The 22901-nt window shown below is 28.1% G+C and overlaps 1 protein-coding gene and 1 pseudogene across 1 annotated transcript in view; one reads left to right on the top strand and one right to left on the bottom strand.

Moving 5' to 3' along the window:
- Nucleotides 1–568: 568 nt before the first annotated feature.
- Nucleotides 569–22901, bottom strand: part of LOC142329753 (protein AAR2 homolog) — a 36966-nt gene continuing 14633 nt past the window's right edge. The window contains exons 3-5 of the mRNA XM_075374506.1: nt 6626–6745; nt 4430–4715; nt 569–1285 (exon numbers count right to left, since the gene is read on the bottom strand). Coding sequence (XP_075230621.1) covers nt 880–1285; nt 4430–4715; nt 6626–6745 — 812 coding nt within the window. The 3' untranslated portion in view covers nt 569–879. The remainder of the gene's footprint in view (nt 1286–4429; nt 4716–6625; nt 6746–22901) is intronic.
- Nucleotides 12692–15106, top strand: LOC142329755 (ubiquitin-conjugating enzyme E2 G1 pseudogene; annotated as a pseudogene).

The raw sequence follows: 22901 nt of genomic DNA, 5'->3' as shown, positions 1-22901 counted from the left end.
ATGTAAAGGCAGATATCATTACCACCAATTGATAGAAATATTTACAGATCACATAAGTAATATAATAATAACCAATTTAATATACATAATAGAACCCAATAGTAACTTCTTATATAAAAGAGATTAAAGATTAACTATTTTTATAAATGATAAAAAATATTCAGTTACCATATGAACTATGATGCTTAATATTCATATAAAAAAGCCAGCACAATGTTACATTACTTTCTTGTAAAGCCCTCGGCACACTGTTACTAAGGAGGAAAACTGTTTATACGCTCAGAAATTACAAAAAAGTGTTTTTTTGTAACCAAAATTAAATGGCATCAATGGATATACATAAATCACCATACCAAATTTCATTCACATCAGTCAATCCAATCTGTTGATATCAAGCAAAAAACAAGCCAATAACCCTCTGAAATTTATGCTAAAATAGGTCATGAAGCATAAAGATCTACAAAAACTCTGACAGAAAACTTGACATGATCAGAATTTTTTCCCTTTTATAATATACTGTATAGCTGGGAAATTAAAAATGTACACTAAACAAGATATTACATTACTCTTAATATTTAATAGCTGAAAATAAGTACATTTATAGCAGAAATTAGGTCAAGCATATTACGTTATTTAAACTATTACAATACCATTTATGAGGTTACTAATTAATAAAATTTCAAAAAATTTAATCATAATTTAGTTTTTTGTCCTTCATAACTTTAAGCATGTGCTAGTTAATTTTAATAAACATATCACTTCTAAATTGATTAATACACTTAAAACACTTAAAAAGGCTCATAAGCAGTTACTAATTAAACCTTCATTTTATATAAGTTTGATATTAATATTTTTCACAAAAGATTAAGTTAAAAAAATTTAAAGATCAACAACTACAGGAGCATCATCTTCATCGTCCTTATCGAGTCCAGTAAAATCCCATAAAAACTTTTCAGATAATTTTTCTTTAAATCTTTCTGCTTTACTCTGAAGTCTTCCATCAACACGATCTGATTCTTGTATTGTTCTAAAAAGATCACGTAAACTTTGATATATAATATTATTAGATGAAACTATATCTACAAGAAAATCTTCAGGAACTTCCTCTAACTGAACTTCAAGAGCTTCAAAAAACTGTTGATACAAAGAAGCTCGACGTTTAACAGCCAAATCACATGAACAAAATAATGAAACTAACTGCTTCCAATGCTCAAACGATTCCAAACTTAAACCGACTAAAAAACAGATGAAAGCAAACTGAAGTTCTCCAATAATGTCAGAAGGACTGAAACAAACAAAATTTACAATAGACTAAGTTATTTAACTGTTAATTCATAATTACACAAAATAATCATTTGCAAAGGGAGTCTGCAAAACAATACTGTAAAAATTTCATAGAAAAACTGACTTATTAATGGATGGATCAGTACAACATAATAATAATTAATATGTTTAATCTTCCTCAATGCTATTGACTTTTTTGAAGTAGTATATTAACAATGTTTAAAGAGTTATTAATAAATTTTTAATTGATTATTATATGCTTTTTTGGTAGATAAAAAAGCATATAAATTACTTATAAATATTTATGAGAATAAATATTTACTGTCTGTATTTCTCTGTTTGTTTCTGTCTAAACATAGTTTTGACATAAACATAGAACATTTTATTTTACTGTTTTATTTGAATATTCTATAATCACAGAATATACTATACAACTTTCAAAATCATTGTTACTCTTGTTTTCAGATTGTATTGCATAACAACCAATTTTAAACTCTATGACAGTTATACATTGATCTTATCCATTCTAAGACTAATTCTATGACCCTATCGTTAATTGAACCCCATCTTATAGCAGATACTAGTACTATAGATATTCTAAGGTGTTTAAATTTTAACCTGGAACCTATATAGCATTATAAAACAATTGTGTATTACTTATGTTAAATGTTACAACGGAAAATTTGCATTTGCTAGGAATATACAGACTCAGTTTGATTAGTAATATGATTGCATTATATTCTATAATTAAAGATTTTTAAATATTTTTGTTTTTTTATCATTTTATGTTTAAAATAATTAAGAATTGCAAACAACTTGCTTTCAGATTAATGGAAGTCATTCTTCCAAAGATTCTTCCAAACTAATAAATCATACTAAAATCATAAAATCTCACTAAAAACCATACTTCACTTATAAATTTTACATAACCACTATTATCTAAGTCACAGAATAATTTCTTTTTTAACCCGGGATTGATCAACCTTATTTTTAGCTCTGCAAGTGGTCAACTGTATAGTTGAAATCTAACACTTCATAAGCTGTTGTTAATTGCCTTACAACGTCTTTTAATTGGCAAATGGCCAAATTATTAATTTTTCTTTGTTTGAAAGTTGTTTCACTACAGTTTACATAATTTTGTATTTTTAATAATAAAATTAAAAATGGATTTATGTGTTTTTTATATTGAGTTTTTTTATGATTTTGTAATTTAATTACCAAAGCTACCCTTTTATACTTTCTACGCATACTTTCTATGCCCATTTCAAGTGCATTTCTCGTCAAATCTAATGGCTCTTATTGGCTGATGAAATCTTCTTTCAAGCATCACAGCTCTAAAATACTCTGGTGCTGTACCATCATTTTTCCAAATTTTGGCAGAGTTCAAATGGTTGGCTTTCTTCACGCCTAAGATGTATAGGACTCCAAAAAATGCTAAGATTTCCTCGACACTTGTAGGTTAGCAAATCTAAGAATCCATGAGAATAGTTAGTTCTCATTTCTACGAGTTGCTTATTTGTAAATTGGACAATCTTACTTATAGTTTAGTCAGGAAGAAATATTTTCCAATAATCAAAAATCTGTGTACAATCTTTGGCAGTTGGTTTTATTCACGGTAGTTTTGTAAAATAACTTTCTTTGTTATTTGTTTAGCAGAAACTGATTTATGCACTTGCCATTTAGTAATTTCAACCTTTTTGATGTACTGCAGTCCAGATTGTGCACTGGGTCTTTTTATACGAACAGCAGTCCCTAATTGTGAAGAAAAACAAATGCCCACTGTGTCATTATTTTCTTGTTCATCCTCACTGTTTGATTTTTCTGTATCCGAGTTATGACTTTCATTATCAGTTTCATTTTCAAGCAGTGGAGCATTTTCTGATTCCATAACCCAACAGAAAATCTCTTCTTCACAGATTTTCTTGCCATAATAGATTTTATTCACTTCACTGATGCAAGCAGTTGTACAAAACACAAATAAAAAATCAACACTAAATAAATATAAAAAATAAATAATTGGAAAAAACACCTTAAAAATATTAGCACAATCAGTCAACTGTGAAGAACAACTCTCACAGTAGGAGTGATATGATTGTTCAACTGCATAGATTGCTATTAATTACACTGAGATGGTGCATCTCTGTGTCGCCTAACACTGACGCCCACTGATGAATCATCATGCAAATATGAAGAGAATTAGCTTAAATGACTAGCGTTTGAGGCTGATCAGACACGAAATAAAAAAGTTTTCTTCAGCGTAACTTTTACCATTAGGCTAAATCTAACAGGTTGACTGATCGCAAGTTAATGAAGAATTTAGTTGAAATTGTTATACATAGTGAAAGTTTTATAAAATGTGTTACCAATTAAATTTTGAAATTAACATATATTTGTTTTTAATAATTATTTTTATTATATCAGTTTACTTAAAAAAAAAGATAATGGTAAAAGAATTAAAATTTTTTTTAATCATTAATATATAATTATTAGCTGCTTGTCAAGGCTCACTTTGCTCACCCTTCCCATCCAGAAAGGGTGCTATCCTGAAGCCCCACTATGTTCATTTTCCTCAAGAATGTGAGAATAATACTGATAAATAACAAGTAAAGCTTGAAAAGCTCTCTTTCCTCTAACATTTTTCTTCTTAACATGGAAGCTCTGATGCGCAGCTGCTGTAAATGAACCTATACCTCAAGTTTGGGCATAATGCTCTCATTCAGCAGCTAACCAATAATCACACACTCAACCATTTCAGAGGAACAAAATACTCATTTTTTTAGCAAACTTTGAATAATAAGGTAGAAAAAATTACACAATCATTTCTTCTACAATTTATAGAAACTTCCTTAACAAAATAAAATAAGTATCATTGAAATATACCTGCTAGGTTTTGAGTAAAACTTAAACATATATAAAACAAAAGAACAAATCAAATTTATACAGTTATAATTAAGAACCTAATCCTTCCTTTCAAGGCAGTTAAAAAAAAAAATTCCAATATTATTTTGTACAGAACAAAACGTAAGGAAAACAACATTAAAAATCTGCATACAGCTACTAAAAATATTCACATTTACATATATTTGATAACATGTAAAGTAATGTGTAATAATGTATATCATATAATAATATGTTTTTAACAAACCTGACACAAGTAGAAAGCATTGAATCAAGCGAATATGTTTTATCTAATGAATGCTGAGTAATTTCTGCAGGTGATGAACCTAGTGGAAAACATTTATCAGGAAATGGAGTGAAACGTAATTCTGTTCCAGGTAACGGTTGTAATTGCGGTAATAATTTTTCTTCGCGGTCTTCTTCTGTTGTAAATCGGCTGAGTCGTTTTTGTTTTTTTGGCTGATTAGAGAAAACTTGTTCTAATGCAGATCTTATTTTACCACATTCAGGTATCAACTTTTTAACTAAATTTTCTGTTAACATAATAAATTTATCAAAAGTAATAATTATTAAAAAAAATTCATTATAAAAATTATATTTTAAAATAGTTAAAGATGCATTAACAAAGTGGACTCCTTTTGAATTCACAGGAACTTCCCTACAATTTCTGGAAGTCTGTTTTTGAAATAATCTGCAGTTCCTCGGTCATACTTTGTTTTACCTTTCTACTTCTTAAAAATGACAATGATCTTGACAATTATTTTATTTTGAGAAATGGGTAAAAATTGCATGTTATTAGGTCTAATGAATACAGAGATTGTTTGAATTATTTGGTTACCATTTTTCACCAAAAACTGCTGCATTATATGGGCTAATTGTGCTAGAATATTGCCATGATGCCATTTCCAGTCTGATTCATTGAAAGTAGGTATTTTTCTATTCATAGCTTCAAACAATGAAGAATTCCATTGTTGAACCTCTTCGTTACAGTTTATCCCTATGAATGTGCTCCTAATGGACATTACTCTAAAAACCAAAAAATCGATGTTATTAGCATAGACTTCACTTAATTGTAAAATTGTCAAGCATTCTTGGATTGTAGAGAATTGGTGACTTTCACGGCAAAAGTTGGTATCTAGATTATAGCCATTCATCCAAATCTCATCACCTGTAATTATTGGATGCATTCCAGCAAATCGTTCACAATCTGTTTTTAATTATCCTTTTGCTTATCTATCAGAAGTTCTGAGATGAACTAGGTTTGCAGCCTCCTCATTCCCAAATCAGCAATTAGAATATCAAAATAATTTGAACTCATCCAAATGAGATGTTGAACTTGTTACCAATTTCCACAGTAAGTGCAGATTATTTCCATTATTCATTTTATCATTGCTACATGTTGAAGGACATCCTACAATCCTTCACCTTCAATTATTTTAACATTTTTCCTAGCCAATTGCTTTAAACTATGTTGTTACAAACATAAGATATGTCTCATTGCTGTATGTCATTATTAACATTTTTTAGGTTCCTGTGATAGTTTTCCCAATTTTTTGTTATTATTTAACACATACACACACACACACACACACACATATATATATATATATATATATATATATTTACACACACACACACATCTTGTTCAGTATTTTAGCTCATAATGAAATCCTACAAGATGTAAAAAAACACTTCACAATTACTTATAATAGTTGACTGAGCTAAGTTGGTGCAGATATGTAAGCAGTTTCCCCCTCCCACAATACTCAAGTAATTTGTTCCCAATATAAACCTTTTCAATTCATTTCAATCCAACCATCAAACCTTGCAGGACGTGAGGAATGGTTCATTTTACAGCTCTTGCATTTACAAAAGGGGGAAATATAACTTTGACCCTAACTTAATTTATATCACAAAAGATCAACTTAAAGTTCACCTATGTTAAATAGAATTTATTCTGTCCTACAGAATCTTGGATGCCAATAATACAAAATTTAAAAAAAAAATAATTTTTAATTTCTAATTATTTATGATTAAAATTTACGTATAATGATATTTAGATAACACAAACAATTCTTTTAGATTTTCAGTTATTTTAAGTAGTATTTCTCACACAAGTAATATGATGAAATAGTTCACAAATGAAACAGAAATTCAATCTGAATTAATTTGTTATGTACATTCTACTCACAATATATGAGAAATGTATTTTTTAACACCTGTCTGCCCCAAACTAGCTAAAAATAAATAGACTGAATGATAAAAAATTAATGGATCAAAATTACAGTTATGTTATATAAATTTAATTTAAATTACATAAATACTTTCTAGCAATTACCAAAAGTAAGGCTTTGAATCATACTACCTCAGAAAAAACAATTTTTAATATTCTATAAAAGAAAATTTTCATTTAGAAATGCAGTTTTAGTTTATTTATAGTTACCATTAATTTTATCTGTCAATTTCTTCCACTTATTCCAAACATCAAAGGGATATGTGCCAAGGTATCTATCCAGTTCTAAAAGGTTTGATTTTAGACGCATTACCTCCTCTTCTGTTAAGTCTAGAAGTAAACCACAAGTAAAATTTATACATATAACGAAAAAAATAATAATTTATATGATAGCTTAAAGTAAATTATTAAGAAGTTATAAGCATTAATACATTAAAAAATACTGCAAACTAAAATTTTTCCACTAATTAAAAAACAAAAATCATAATTTACAGTAGCACTCCCTGGTTTCACTGTTAAAACACGTTTTACTAAACTTGAAAAATATAGAATATAGAAATTTTATATGAAAATGATACATAGATTCAAAGAATAAAATTATAAAATTTAGATTGTATTTTCTGCATGGAAAATACGATATAATCTAAACTAAACATCTACATATATCTTAACTGTTTGAATTTTTTATATCTTAAAAAAAGTAAATTAAATTTGTTTAAAATTTTAACAAGATAATATAACACTAATCACAATGAAAATTTATTTTTTTGAAGTTAAAAAAAATTTACTTCACAAAAACAATAGCTATTTTAAAATTATAAACTTTTGTAATAACAAAGTGAACCAAATTTTATAATAAAACACTTAGAGTAACTTATTTCAAAAGGTTTTTTCCTGCCATCTTTGAGATAATCTCCAGTAACTGGTGCTGCTATTCTCACCCTGGCATCAGCCGATGTTAATGGTAACTGTTTATTTGAATTAGGCAGATACATATTCAGAACTTATGATAGTTTTGAGTTGTGTACATTCATTTAGTTCATCACTTTTGTGTTATTTATGTATTTATATTAATTTCATTATATTCATGTCTGTTAAGATGAGATGCTTTTTTAGGTTTGGTATATATTTATTTATAACAACTTAAAAGTTGTCATCAGTATTAGTGTTTTTATGACTAGCATTAAGAGAAAAAAGAGATACGTATCAATTTCTTATGAAAATGATTTTCCTTTATTTAAATATGCAAAAATTTAAACTAAATTTATTTACATTGATACTGGTAACAATTAAAGGTTATATACTTTTAGCTTTTTACCTTATAAATGGTATAGCGTAAACAACTGCAACTATATATAGCAGTGCACAATTTAAAAAAAATTATAAACAGTTTTATCAGAATATCTTCTAAACTTGGTTGTGATCAACTGATTTTTTTAACAGCGCAAAATCTAAACAACAGCAAACTGGAAAGAGTTCAACTTCACACGGGCCCTTCAGAGTTTACAGTAGTCATGGCTACAGTTTGCTATTCCTTTCTAGGACTTTCATAAATTTTGCAATTTTCAATATTCTAATAAAAATGAATTGTCAAACAGGTGTATGATAGCAAAGCCACTGTAATGTATATTATAAAACAGAAAGTGAAGCACTAGATAGTTACTCTTGAAAGGCTTCCAAACAAACTTAACCATCAGTCTCATAAATCAATTTTTCTTCAATCTAACCAAACCAATGTAATTTTCAAAATTTTAACCAGTTTAAAACAATCTGTATTAATTAAATTCATTATGACATCATGCCCATTGATCTATCCACCTTTTCTTCAGTTTTCCTAAATCTCAAGTGCTGGGTTCTCAAAAAAAAAACTTATTCTTGGGATGCAAAGTATACCTCCATCATTCCTAATGTAATAGATTTTTGTTTTTATTTTTAATACTTTAATCATCAGAAATATTCTCATTTCTTTCTCTATCTAATTTCATTGTATATGAACACTGATCCCACAACCTAGATTCCCTAGCCTTCCTTCATCTTACCATAACCAAAACCATAACCAAAACATGGCTAGCCATGTAGCCAACCAGATGCAAACACCATATGCGACTCCCTCTGCAAAGGAAGTACATTGGACCCTCCACAAAACTATGGACCCATCAAACACATTCCTGCTAGATCAAAAGACACTAGCATCAAAAGGCCTGCAGTGTATGGACTGAAGGTAATCATATCAGGAGAAGGAAACAAATATCTTGCCCATCTCTGAAGGAATGACTAATAAAAATATTTTTCATAAACATGATCTATAAAAGATCAAACTGCAATCCCAAACTCAATCTATCTTAAAATCAAATTAAAATTAAACATATAACTGCCATTAGAAATTAAATAAATAGAAAGACTCAGCAGCAACGGACTGATATCCAGGCTCTGCAATAAATAAGGGGATAAATATGTCCCCAACATTCTTGAATTCCGTTCCAACTGCTAGTGTTAGGACTTCATTTAGAATGTTGAATTCTCCTTTTATCCAGTTTAATAATTATCCAACACTCAATAAATGAACATGGGGTCAAATTACTATATAAAAATATAAAAGTTTATTAATTTACCTTTTGATGATTTCTCTTTTAATAATCTTTTTATTGTTATCATTAACCCATTTAAATTTCTCAGTTAAATAAAAAAAAATTTATATTTTGTAGCAGTTTTAAATCTGATAACTTGTATAGTTTCGATACTGACTCTTAAAACCCTCTTCCCATTTCTCAATTGAGAACATTCCTGCTTCAAATTTATGCTCAAATTATATAATTTATCTGTAGTAACCTTCAAAATGTGATCACTTATATTTCAATTTTTGTTATTTAGCCTGTATACATTATCAGAACCTTACTCACAAAATATGTTCATTCAGAAATTGAAAAGCACACACACACACACACACACACACACACACACACACACACACACACACACACAGAGAGAGAGAGAGAGAGAGAGAGAGAGAGAGAGAGAGAGAGAGAGAGAGAGAGAGAGAGAGAGAGAGAGAGAGAGTGAGAGAGAGAGAGAGGGGGGGGGGGGATAAAAAAATTATTGTCATGAATCTACTTTATGCTTTTAACTTAAAGATTTTTTTTAATTTTCAAAGTAATTAAACTTCTTTGCTATTTCATTATTTTTCTTTTAATTTGAAAGTAATATTTTACAGCTTTTCTCTGCCAATTTTGGGAACCTTTCCCAGAAAATATGTAAAAGAGAGTCTTCAACTATTATTATCATCTTTATATACATAATAGGTTCACTGTAAATTAATTAACAGCAAACTTTATGTCTAAGTTTCTGTAATTTCTTAAATGATTGCTAAATTAAAATTATTTTTTTTACGCATTACATATCAGTAGTAATCTGTTTGTGCTTTCCTGTTCCACTGGGAATGGACAGTGATTTCCTGCAAGCATTCATGGAATTTCACAATAAATGTGGCTTAAAAGAAGCATCAACTTAGAATTTTACCACTAAAAACCATATTACCATAAACGTTTATTTCATATTTATGTTAAGAAAAGCCTATGTTTAAGATATACCTAGGAAAGGCTTAATTGCCCCTACTCACTTATCATTGGATTTTATATTCTTCAGGAAATAAATACGATAGTTATTCATCTAAATATTATAAACCCACAACCACTTAGGAACATAAAATCCAATTTTTAGTGTTTTGTTCCCCAAAATCTCTTCAAAGGAAGAGAATGAATCAAATATTTTTCACCAAATTCTAAAATAGTTTTGTGTTTGGTTGTAAGGATGTTTTCTTCTTGCCCTTGAAGATTCTGATTTAATGCATCACAATAATAATAATAAATGTTGAAAAAGATCAATATGATATGGTAGTTTTAATAACTATACAAGGTCAATAAAAAGTAGGATATTCAAATTTAACATTTTCTAAGTACACTAGAGTTCTAGAAGTCTTTCTAATACCTTTTCTCTGGTTAACAACCTTGCTTCAGTATGAGAAAGAGTTTCATATACTGAAACTTGTTTCCACATGTTTTTTTAGAATTAACAGTTTATAAGGCTTCCTTTTATTGAAATTTATAGCAACGATTACTTTTAAGTAATTAAAAACTGGAATAAAGTTAGTAAAAAGTGTTAGAACATGTTGATGAACAGTGCATTCACAAATAATTTAACATTAATGATTTTAATTGCAATTTAAATTAACTTTTACTTTCAAACATAGCTTCAGCAATGTTGCTGCAAATAAATTTTGAAATGCTGCATAGAACCTTATATAAAGATTTGGAACAGCATTTGCAACAAGTACTTTCCAAAATAAAAGCTCTTTTATGATGGACTGTATGTATAGACAAATGTGTAAAAGTGAAAAACTGGACATAACTCAATCTTAAATTCATCAACTGTGTAGAAATCTGTCTAGAGTTATTATTTTTTTTTTTTTAATTATTTGTGATTATAAATGGCCAGTTTACTTACTCTATTGGCACGGCAATATCAGAAAATGTTAAGGTAACTGTCTGACTGTTTACCTAGCATATGGCTATGGCTGCAAACAATTTTACACAGTTTTCTTGCTTTATAAACAACAAAATGCTGATTTGTAGCTGGCCAACAATACTGTCTCATCTATGATAGAAACTTTAATTACAACACCTTATTTTTCAAAACCTTAATTTCAAGAGCTTATTTTTCTCATTCAAATGCTTAGCTACAAAGTGATGAAATAATTCAGAAATTTTCATATCCGATGACTTTCACATCATCAGAGTTCATACATCATTACAAATTGCATAGTTCAATTATTATAAACAACACAGGATACACATTTAAATTAATTTCTATCATAGTCTATTTTTTCTGTTTTGGATTGTTACTAACAATACATATAGGTCTTTTTTTTTAGAAATTTGTTTATTTTCACCATGGAATGAATAAAAATTGAGATCACGAGAAAATACTGAAACAAGATCACATGTGCAGAATACCAGAAACAAATTAATACTTCACGCATGCTGTAACTGTTGTTAGCATTAATGAAGAAATGCAGACAATTTATAAACTTTATACTGTTCAGCCACAATAATTACCAGGTTAAGGTTAAGTTTCTTGTATCCGTCTCTCTCATATTTACTTTATATTATTATGAAACAAGTTTTAGATAGAGATTATGAGAAGGTAAATCTAGCTGTATTATTTATAAAAAATAATTAGAGCATCTAAAGAAGTTGGTGACCACAGATTGCTTCACAAATTAAAAAAAAAAAAAAGTTGCAATAATTTCAAATAAGAATGGCTGTAATATAAAGTTCAAAATCAGATTATTCAAATGAATGTATATATTTCTTTATCTTGTAATCTTATGATAATGCACTGCAATCTATAATTCAAGTATAAACCAAGATAGCACATTATCAGTCAATACTACTGTGAGCAGAATTCTATAATTCTACCTGAATCAAATGCAGGTTCACTATTCATTAACTTCTGCTACCTATTGCAATCGGGCAATTCAATGTTAAAAAACTTGATTTCAGGTAATATGGGCATTTAAGGTAAAGATATTTTCACAGAGGAAGTTTAATTCCACCTTAGTGAAAGTGTTGGTCATGGATTAACAAAAATCCACAAAACATCAATAAAATTTCTCTACCCTGAAAAAATAAGCATAATCTCTGTAGACAATGAGTATATAATATTTGACTTCAATATGATGAGTTTTCAAAATCAGTTTATTAATGACAGTAAGCTATTCAAATTAACAATGTACTTTAGATCCACTGAATAAAAATACAAAAAATGAATACAGTTTTCCTGCTCAAACACAAATATAAAGCGTACTGAAATAAGATAAGCTTTTCAACCACGATAAAAACCACAAAACTTAATTACAAGGTTTTTGTTCATCCATTTTTCAGGTATTACATAACATAGCAATTAATTGTTAACACCCTAAGATTAGTGAAAACGACTATAAAATGACAATCAATCGTGATCTTTAAAAAAAAAATGTATACCATAGCAACTATCAAACATTTTCACAAAACAAATAAATAAATTACAATTTTAACTCGATAAATTATCAACCATGTAATATTTGAAATTAATTCATAAACAAAAGTTTCGGAAGAATATTTAAAAGAATACATATTATAGAAATATTTTCGTCATACTAGTTTATATTTCTCTCACAGTAGCGCTACACAGCTAACCGCTATACCCTCTATAGTCGTAAGGTCTGACCAATTACTTTACTTGAACCATTTTACACGTTTTTTAGATGCTAACCTAAAACTTAATATCTTTTTGTTAGAAAGTTGAAGGTTTCTCGGTCGCTAGACACTGTATAACTAAAAAGTGAATTAAAAGTAACTATTTATTACACTGGTACTAAATTCATACCGTTTAACTACTGTATTTATTGAAGTGAACGTTTTAATTTGCAATAAGAGTTGAAAACTATATCGTTAGTTTACTTGAGCTATAAGAATTTTTGCTAGATAGGTAATATAAATAACAATAATAGTGTGTTTCCATGGAGTGTTTAATTGCGATGTACGTTTTCTAATTTCTGAAGTTTTACCAAGAAAATGAATTATATGGTAAATATTTTTGTAATTTGTGTGTAATATAAAAATTTAAGTGTTTTCGATGTCAGAATTACAGTCCGCTTTGCTGTTAAAAAAGCAACTTTCAGAGTTGAAAAAGAATCCCGTCGATGGTTTTTCTGCAGGTTTAATCGACGATAACGATATTTACCGATGGGAAGTGCTAATTATTGGACCACCCGATACTCCTTATGAAGGTGGTTTCTTTAAAGCTCATTTGAATTTTCCAAAGGAATATCCACTTCGGCCACCAAGAATGAAATTTGTTACTGAAATATGGCACCCGAATATAGATAAAAACGGGAATGTTTGCATTTCAATACTTCATGAACCTGGAGATGATAGATGGGGCTATGAACAGGCTTCAGAACGTTGGCTTCCAGTTCATACTGTTGAAACAATTCTTGTTTCTGTCATATCAATGTTAGCTGATCCAAATGATGAAAGTCCAGCAAATGTTGATGCAGCTAAGGAACTGCGTGAAAATTATACATTATTTAAACGAAATGTTGCTCGATGCGTTAGAAATAGTCAGGATGATACATCTTAAAACTGAAGACAAATTATTTCCTTTTTTATAACTATAATTTACCATTGATTAGTTCAATATAAATAATTAATTCATGTAATTTCATTATTTGTTTTTTAAGATTTGTTAAAATCTAATAAGAAAGAAAGAAATCTTTGAGGAATGAATGTTGTAACATCTGAAAGTGATATCATCGGAAAGTAAGTTAAATAAAATATTGTTCATTTTATTTGAATTAATGTTTTCTTGAAAGATGATTAAAAATATGGAAAAGTACACAAATTTCTTTTATAAAGTTAAATTTTTTATCATATACCTACTGTTGTAAAAGTCTAGATAGATATTATAACTATGCAAGATGAATTTATTAAAACCGTTAATATTAAATGTAAGACTGGAGAGAATGTAAAAGGAAAACTGCTGGTATTAATAATTGATAAGTTACTTTGAGTTTCAGTTAATTTTTTTTCAAAACATTGTTTAGTGGAAAATAAAAAGTGAATTAGCATTTCATCTTAAAAAAATAGAAATAAAATTAAACTACTAGTTTGGTAATCTTCATACATCATCTAACATAATCAGATTAACACAATTTTTCCTATTATTACATAAGTTGCTTTTAAATTTTAATGGAATTAAATTGAGTTAAAAAGTATTACATGGTTTTTGGATTATTTTGTTTTATTATTACTCTACATGTGTTTTAACAGTTAAAATAGTTATTAAGCAGCAAACAACATTGTTATTTTATATTATGTTCTAAATGTCTACAAAAATATCAATAAAAATCTTGAGAATTACTATAGGCTTACAACTTTTTATACAACCTGTGCAGATTTTAGTTGACTGATATTTTAAAATTATGTTTACAAGTAAATAAACCAGAAGTAGAACTACGTCTAATTATAGTAATTAATATGATGAACTAAAATTTTGGCATGTTTCCACTATGATCTGCTTAAATTATATTTATAAAAAAAGAAATGTCTATTGGAAGAATTTATGTAACAGCCTACAGCCTACAGCCTGTGCTGTTGTTTTTTGGTTAGAAAAATGTTTTTTTTTTTTTTTTTGTGAATAAATGTTAATATCTGAATGTTTTATTACAGGAAAGTAAATTTTAAAAAATACTAACTTTATTTCAATTTTTTTAAAGATATTTAAAATGGCTTATCTTTTTATGTTATGATATGATTTTTAAATCATACAATGGTGTTAAAAATTAAATAAAAAATGGTAATATATTAAGTATAAATTTATTACTAGTAATAAAAATGAAGTGCTAAGGAAATACAAAGGGAAAAGTAGTAGTGTCCAAGAGATGGGCATTAAGTTTGTTACACTGACTTTTCTATTATTGTTAAATTAAAAAACTGATCGTTGGAAAATTAAACCTGATAAATAGAATTAAACACTCAATTAGAAAGTATTCTTGCCTCATTCAATATTATATACTATGTTTATCGTAATATGAAAGTTGCTTTTAAATTTTTATGGAGGAAATTCAATAAAATGTAATGCATTATTTCTTGATTATTAGTTTATTCCATTTACTAACCTATAACCTATATTTTAAGAATATTTTTACTGCTAGCTGCACTATTGTTTATTAATATGTTTATAATAACTATATGAAACTGGCTGACCAGTCTGCTTAGTAGTTATTATGATGCCTTCTAAATTAGCTGTCTTAAATTCAATTCCTGGCAAAGCTGCCATTTATTTCATCTTATCTTGTTTGTTTAAATGTTTTTGTTTAGAATGTTCAGTCAGTAACAATAATAAATAAACTGTATCTTAAATCATGAATTAAGCTTATAGTAGATACATAACTTGTATATATACCGCAGAGATTTTTTTAAAAAGCTCTTGTCTGAAGGAAACAAACCTGTCTGTAAACCAAAAAAAGCTGCATGCTTACATGTAATAATCAACTTTCAGTGAATGATCTTTATTTCTTGAACTCTTTAAATTGGGTTGTTTTGAAAAAATGTATGTGCTAGTAGTAGAACCCAAAAAGCAATTCAAAACTATTGAACTTTCATAAATATAGTGTCTTATATTATAAGCAATATTAACCCATTTATAGTGTACTCTGTATACAGTTTTGGATTATTTTTTTTAAAATATGGAATTTTTTATATTTAAATTCCTTTTTTTTACAGAAAATTTTTATATTTAACATGAGTGAAAACATTGATTATTAACAAGAACCTGTGATTAGCCTGTAATTTATGTGAAACAGTTTACAGTTTGAGTAAACTGTATGAGTAAAATAATGAGTATTTTACTTATTTATGGGTAATTTTTGAATGATCCTTTCAAAAAAAGATTTAGCTCCCTCTGATTTTCATTGGTTTGGTCCACTCAAGGAGCCATTACATGGAAAAAAGTTAAGCAACAACGAGGAAGTCAAAGAATTTGTGGGAGAGTGGCTCAAACAGCAAAACAAAGACTTCTTTGCATCGGGTATAAAAAAACCAGTTCATCGTTGGGACAAGTGTATTAATATTGGTGGGGATTATGTTGAGTAGTAAAAGTATCATTTTGCAAAAATAAACAGTTTTTTCTATATCAATTTGTCTCTTTAATTATTGAATGTCCCTTGTATTAAAATCATAACAACCGTATGTCATAGTGTAAAAGTAATTACGCCTGTTATGTAGGAAACTCGCTGTTGTTATCTGATAACTTATATATTATTATGACTATTATCAGATAGCAACTGCCACTTTCTTACAATGGACGTAATTAGTTTTATACTATGGTGACCGGTTGTTATGATTTTAATATTTTATAACTTTTCAATCTACTTATGTTAGTCTTAATTTTAATGTTTTTAAATTGAAAGAAAACTTTTCCTCATGATGTTCGAACGACAAAAAGTACTCTAAAAATACAGACGAATTGTTGGTAAGGCTGAATTCTGAATTTTAATTTATTTTATTTATATATAAATACTCCTTAACGAGTTTGCTTTAGCAAATTGCTAGTTTTAAAATTTTATAAAAAAATAAACTTATTACTGCTACCTGTAGGAATTTAAAATTAATTAAGGGGTAAAATATCTTAAATATTATTATTGCAACCTACAGGATTATACGTAAGTCCTTTAAAAAATTAGTCCAAATTAAAAAATACGGGGCCTTATATTCTACATTATTCCCAAATTTTCAATATCTAATTGTTAATATATTGGTACAATTAAGTTTTTTCTTGGAAAGCGTTTGACTTAAATTTTAATATGTGACTACTGGGAAATAGTACATAAATCAGAACATATGCAGCCCCATCCACTACATCACATCAAAAATGCTCATGGGTACACAGATTGCAGCATTGTTAGCTACATGTGATCACAGAACTCAAAATCAGAAATAAAGAATCAGCGGTTAGGAATGGGTTTAATTGTAAGAATGAATAATTTATTTACTGGGATAATTATTAAAATGAACAATTTAAAAAAAGTCAATTTTTCCTTTACTACAGTATGTACAAAACCTCATGTAAATAGTACTTCTATTACTTAGTATATACCATAATAGAAGTACTTCTACTATGTACTGTACTCTTTGTAATTCTTATACTAAAAAAAAGTTAAAATGTAATTGAGTTCATTGTTAATATTTTAAAGTTAAAATATTATAGAATATTTTAGAGATTTTAAACTAATGGGGAGTAGCATTAAATTAAAGAAACTGATTGTTTCCAAAAAAAATTTATAGCTTTAATCTATTAATGAGGAATATTTATTGTTGGCAATTTTTTTTTGAACCGAGATACATACTCGATCAACAAAAAGTATTAATTAAATACTTTTATAAGTATAAAAAGGATTAATACATTAGACTTAAAAAAAAAAATATATTTTTTAAGTAACTAAGTTTTATTTAATGATTCTTCATACAAAAAATATGTTAATGTAAACTAGTAAAGAATCATTATCAATAAATCCCTATTTAATTGCAATGAAGCTGTGGTATTGTACATTTATTTATTTGTAAGTTACACTCTACATTATGTACTCTCTATTTAAAGTCTAAATTTCTATTTCGGCTTTAGAAGTAAGTATAATGTCTTATTTTTACCATACTGGAGAATGATTTTTCTAAACCTTTAACAATCATTGTTAATTTGTTTTATTAATAAAATACAGATTTTATAAAGATTTACATTATTGCAGTTTACATGAAAACAGCTGTTTATTACTGGCATAAGTGAGTGTAAGCAGGTAGTATTCAATCAATATAAATAAAACAATTTACAATATTCACAAAGCCTAGAAAATCTGCATATTCATTAAATTCAAATACAAATTTTTATTACAACTTTAAAACGCCACCAACAATAATTTTGGCTAGACCCAGAGTCTGTAAGAATAGTTGAAAATATTTTAATACAATTATAAAAACCTGTTAAATCTAAGTTTGGGATTTGCCATTAAATTTATACATACATCATACAACCTGAATTACATTGAGCAATCGTAACATAAATAAATATCTTATTCAGATCACACCATTTATGAAGCATTATACAGAACATGTCCGAAATGGTAATTGTGCTACTGATAACATAGGGAACTGCTAAAGTATTTGCCTGGAAGGATCAAGAGAAACTAATCCTTGATCAAACTGGGATTAAAATATTCAAAATTAATTACTACAAATTTTTATTTAATAATAATGAGCTGCATTCATTTGTTTCTTCTACCTTAATTTGTTTGGGAAGTATAAATTCTATTAAAAGTAGTGACCTCTGCTGATCTGCAGTGTTATTCTTACAAAGTAATGTTATATATTTTTAAAAAATCAGCTAAAAACCTATCCTGTTTACAACATATCTCGCCCCCAACCCTCTTGTTTTTCTCTTTTCTTTTCTACCACAGGCAAAATGTGTGCTCAAAACCTATTTAAAGTCCATCCAGATGTTCTACTAGACAGATTGGGCTGATTTTTTTTTAATTCTGTTTGCAATGCCCTGCAGCTATGTAATCAAGCATTGACGAACCTTCTACTACATATGAGGAAGTGATTTTCCTGTAACAACCTCAAAAATTATCCAATTAAGGAATAAATGAGGATTTCTTAGAGGAGACTCAAGTTTGAGGTCCGATGACCCTTGATGACATTATGGATCATTCTGAGCAAATGAAAAAATAACCAGCCCGATTAATTCAGTAGAACACTCACATGGACTGAAAATAAGTTTTCAGCCCAATTTTTTTTTTTATAAATCGCTCTGAAGGTCCATCAATGCTTGCTGAAGTATCTGTGAGTCATTCTGAGCAGAATAAAAAAAAAACAGCCTGATCCGTCCAGTAGAATGCACTGACAGACTGGAAATAAGTTTTCAGCCCAATTTTCTTAATATGTAAGATATAGTGCTGTAAAGCAGGATTAATTGAGATCAGAGTAATGAATAAATATTTCAGGTTGATGTGATGTGTAATGTAAATTAAAAAAAAAATGATGGCTTAATCAAATAAATTTATTAAACATGTTTTTTTTAATATGCAATTAAAAATAAGTCCAGTAATATTTTATGTACATGATTCAGCAATGATAAAAAACTAGCTAATCTAAGCGTATGATTGAATTGACATTTTCATAGATATATTGCTAGTTTTAAAATTTTATCAAAAAATAACATATTTCTGCTACTTGTAGGAATTTAAGATTAATTAAAACTAGGGAAAAGACTTCATAAAATTTGGGTAAAATATTTGTTCAAGTATTCAACATCCCATTCACTAGAATTTAATAATTAATGAAAATAAATCAAACTAGCTTGAAAAATAAACAAGAAAATAATTTTAACATCATGATAGGTTTTATGGGAAGTTTTCCTTTTTTTTTTAACAGGAACTTGTTAATTGAATGCGGATTTGGCAGTTGAAATTTCAGTTTTACTAAACATCCTTCACAATTTTGGTTGCTATTCCTTGAAACAGAACTGGTGTATCAAAATCACCTGGTAGTAAGGAATGCTTATCATCTTAACAAGAATAACCTTTGTAGAAATCATACTACTTAAAAAAAATATAACAAACTTCAAAAAAATGTAAAATAAATAAGTAAAAATAGGGTTTAATTTAATTATTTGAAGTTAGGCCCAAATTAGAAACTAATGCCTATGAACAACTAAATCTTTAATGTAGTACATTTTAGTGAGTTTTTAAATTGATATTATTTTTTTTTTATTTATTTTTTTTTTCTAATTAAAAGGTCAATAAGCCAAATGAAAATGGCATTTCTAAAAAAATGCAAAGAGTGAAAACTACATCTTGGTAAAAACAAGATAAGGCATCTTATTCTGTAGTAATTGTGATTACTACAGTATCTAAGATACAGCTGTATAGAATGTGAGAATATATATAATATATATATATAAAATTATTATTTTTTATCTAATTTTTTAATGTTTTTAAGAAAATACTTTCATATTATATACATTATTTCATCTTTTACAACATTACATTATAAAAACTAAGTAATGATAACTAACAAACAAAACTTCTGTAAAAAAAAGGCTTTTTAAATCTATGTCAAATTATAAATGACTGCCAAAAACTTACTATCCCTTAATTTAATGTAAACTTCAAGTCAAAATTTTTTAAAATATTTGAAAAGGTATAATGTTTTTAGAGTGGTTACTTTTTTGAAGTTGGGTTTAATTAAAAAAAAAGAAAGTTATTTTGGTTTTATTTTTTATTTAAAATACAGTTAGGCTTACAAAACCAATATCCATATTGAAAAAAGGCTGCTTACAAGAAATGCAAAAATTTTCCGTAATAAAAAATATTCAGATAAACAATTAATAAAGAGACTAATGTAAAATATGAGCTGTAACTATTAGAAATGTGAGAGTATATATTTTTTTCTTGTAAAATGTTTTGTTTAAAAGAAAATAAAAAGCCAATCTCTGTGGCACAGAGGTAGCGTTCAGCCTTTCACCTGAGGGTCCCCGGTTTGAATCCTGGTTAGGCATAGCATTTTTCATATGCTAAAAAAACTACAAAATTTGGTGAATTAATTCATCAAATAAATAAATGCAGAGAGACTATATAAAATGACTTGCTAGGATGAGCTCAGATTCTCAGAAATGTAAGCATATCTATTATTTTTCACCCAAGTTTTCCAACTTATTTCATAAACTATTGCAAAAATATTTTAATTACCACAATGACTTGTCAGGCTATGTATAAAACACCCAACAACAAGCAATGATAATAACAAAAAAGAAAAATATTTTCACATTGCCTTATAGACAGTCTACTTTTTAATTTAAAAGATCTTTCATTAAAGTAATAAGAAAAAATAAAGTAAGATCGTCAAGGAACTTCCTCTACAAAATAAAAACTTAAATTAATGTGTTTTATTATGAGTAGGAGTTGAACATTAAATAAAAACCAGGACGTCATTAGATACATGGTAAGTGAAAATGAAACAAAGGTAATTATATTTTCCTGTAACTTACAGTTTCATTATGATATTCACTAATTCCTGCTATAGAATCATTCTAATTTTTTGATCTCCCATCAATGAACTGAAATGCACTGTTGCATTAACAAGACCTTTCATAAACGAATTGGCAATGCAGTGTATAAAGAAGTCAGAGATCCTTTTTCTTTACCACAGGAATCATTAGCTTTACTCATGAGAATATATGTCAGATTTATAAGTGTGAAAAATGCCAAACAAGATTGTGATTTGAACTCTGTTCAGAACCTTCTGGATGAAAGGCAGAGATTCTACAACTTTGCCATGAAGTTATGGTAATTTATTGATGTGGCATCAAGCCCATTAAATTTTTATAAAAATAAATTTAAAAATGATTCCATATTTAAAAAGATTAGTTCTAAATCACAAAGTTGTTAACTATAAGTGTAGCTTTCCATCGAATAATAAATGATATCAGTATTTACTGGCTAAGAACTAAAGCAGATAATTTTAAAAAACTACTGAAATTTATGTATAAAAAGAAAGAGGAGTTGTTTTAATTTTATATTTAATACTTTGAAACAAAACAGTTTGCAGATTATGTTAGGAGAAAAGATGTGGCCAAAACAAATAAAAAATCTGTCAGTTAAAATAATTGTCTTTTTTTTAAATTGTTTATTAAATTTCTCCCACTTTGGTAGTGCAATACTGCTGGTGGTAGGGCTTGCATGCACTGTTGATCGTGGATACCGGTGTTCTTTGGTGTTGGGTTTCAATTAACCACATATCTCAGAAATGGTCAACCTGAGAGTGTACAAGACTACATTCATATATATCATCCTCTGAAGTAATACCTTACGGTGGTCCCAAAGGCTAAACGGAAAAAGAAGTTGAAGTATTCTTCAGATGTATTTCAGATTCTAAAGTTGAACTAAGAAGTACACTTCAAAAGTATCTGCTTCCAATGTTAAGAGCATATGCCAAGCAACATCTGTTCTCTTTGTTGGCAATGTTTCATTGGTAGTGACCCCAATGATTCTCCAAGTTAACATCATGGCACAGACTTGCATTAAATGTTCAAGAGGTAAAATTGCTTCTCATCCTAGTATTTTTTTTTAATACTACTTATTCACTCTTTCATTCATAATGCTTCAGAATCTAACTCCAGATTAGAACGAGTAGCTTTATTAAGAAAATAGATTTTTTTAAAAATCTTTAAGGCAGATAACAGGAAACAGACATTTGATGTACAGCACCCAACATGACATGCATGTAGTGTATATTTGTGTTGATGATTCTCAGCAATCTATTCGATTCTCTTGGTACAGCAGTCCATTCTGACTCTGGATCAATTGAGCTTTGTATACTTTGATGAGTAATACATGACTGCTTTGACAGTAGACTGAATCAGGAGGTTTTTCTTGTCCCAGGGACAGCACAACTAGCTTAACAGCTGAAATCCATGTTGGTAAGGCCAAGAACTTTTCAAAAAATTAGTGAATAATAATATATGGCATTTCATTACACAATACTGTATTTTGTTTCTTAAACAGCATTGTTACGGTGTGTTTTAGTTGCAATAGAGTTGCAGACTGTGAGTTGAAAATGCCTTTGTGTGAAACCCATTTAGAAAAGTGGTATATTTACAAACATTACTAATAAAAATAGTTATGTGATTGCTAAGCGTGAATTTCAATGACAGTTTTGTATTCATCAGAATTGTTCTGTCCCATCACTGCATGCTTTCAAGGCTTGGATTCAAAATTTTGTAAATCCTACATTAAAAATTAATATTTATGCATTACAAAGAAAGGTGGCGCTGTAAGAAAAATACATACACTCAAGAAAGTTCATTGAACAGAGTTCATGTCATCTGTGATACTCAG

The sequence above is a fragment of the Lycorma delicatula genome, chromosome 9, assembly GCF_047948215.1.
Source record: "Lycorma delicatula isolate Av1 chromosome 9, ASM4794821v1, whole genome shotgun sequence".
Classification (NCBI taxonomy): domain Eukaryota; kingdom Metazoa; phylum Arthropoda; class Insecta; order Hemiptera; family Fulgoridae; genus Lycorma; species Lycorma delicatula.
This window is presented reverse-complemented; position numbering and strand designations above follow the sequence as displayed.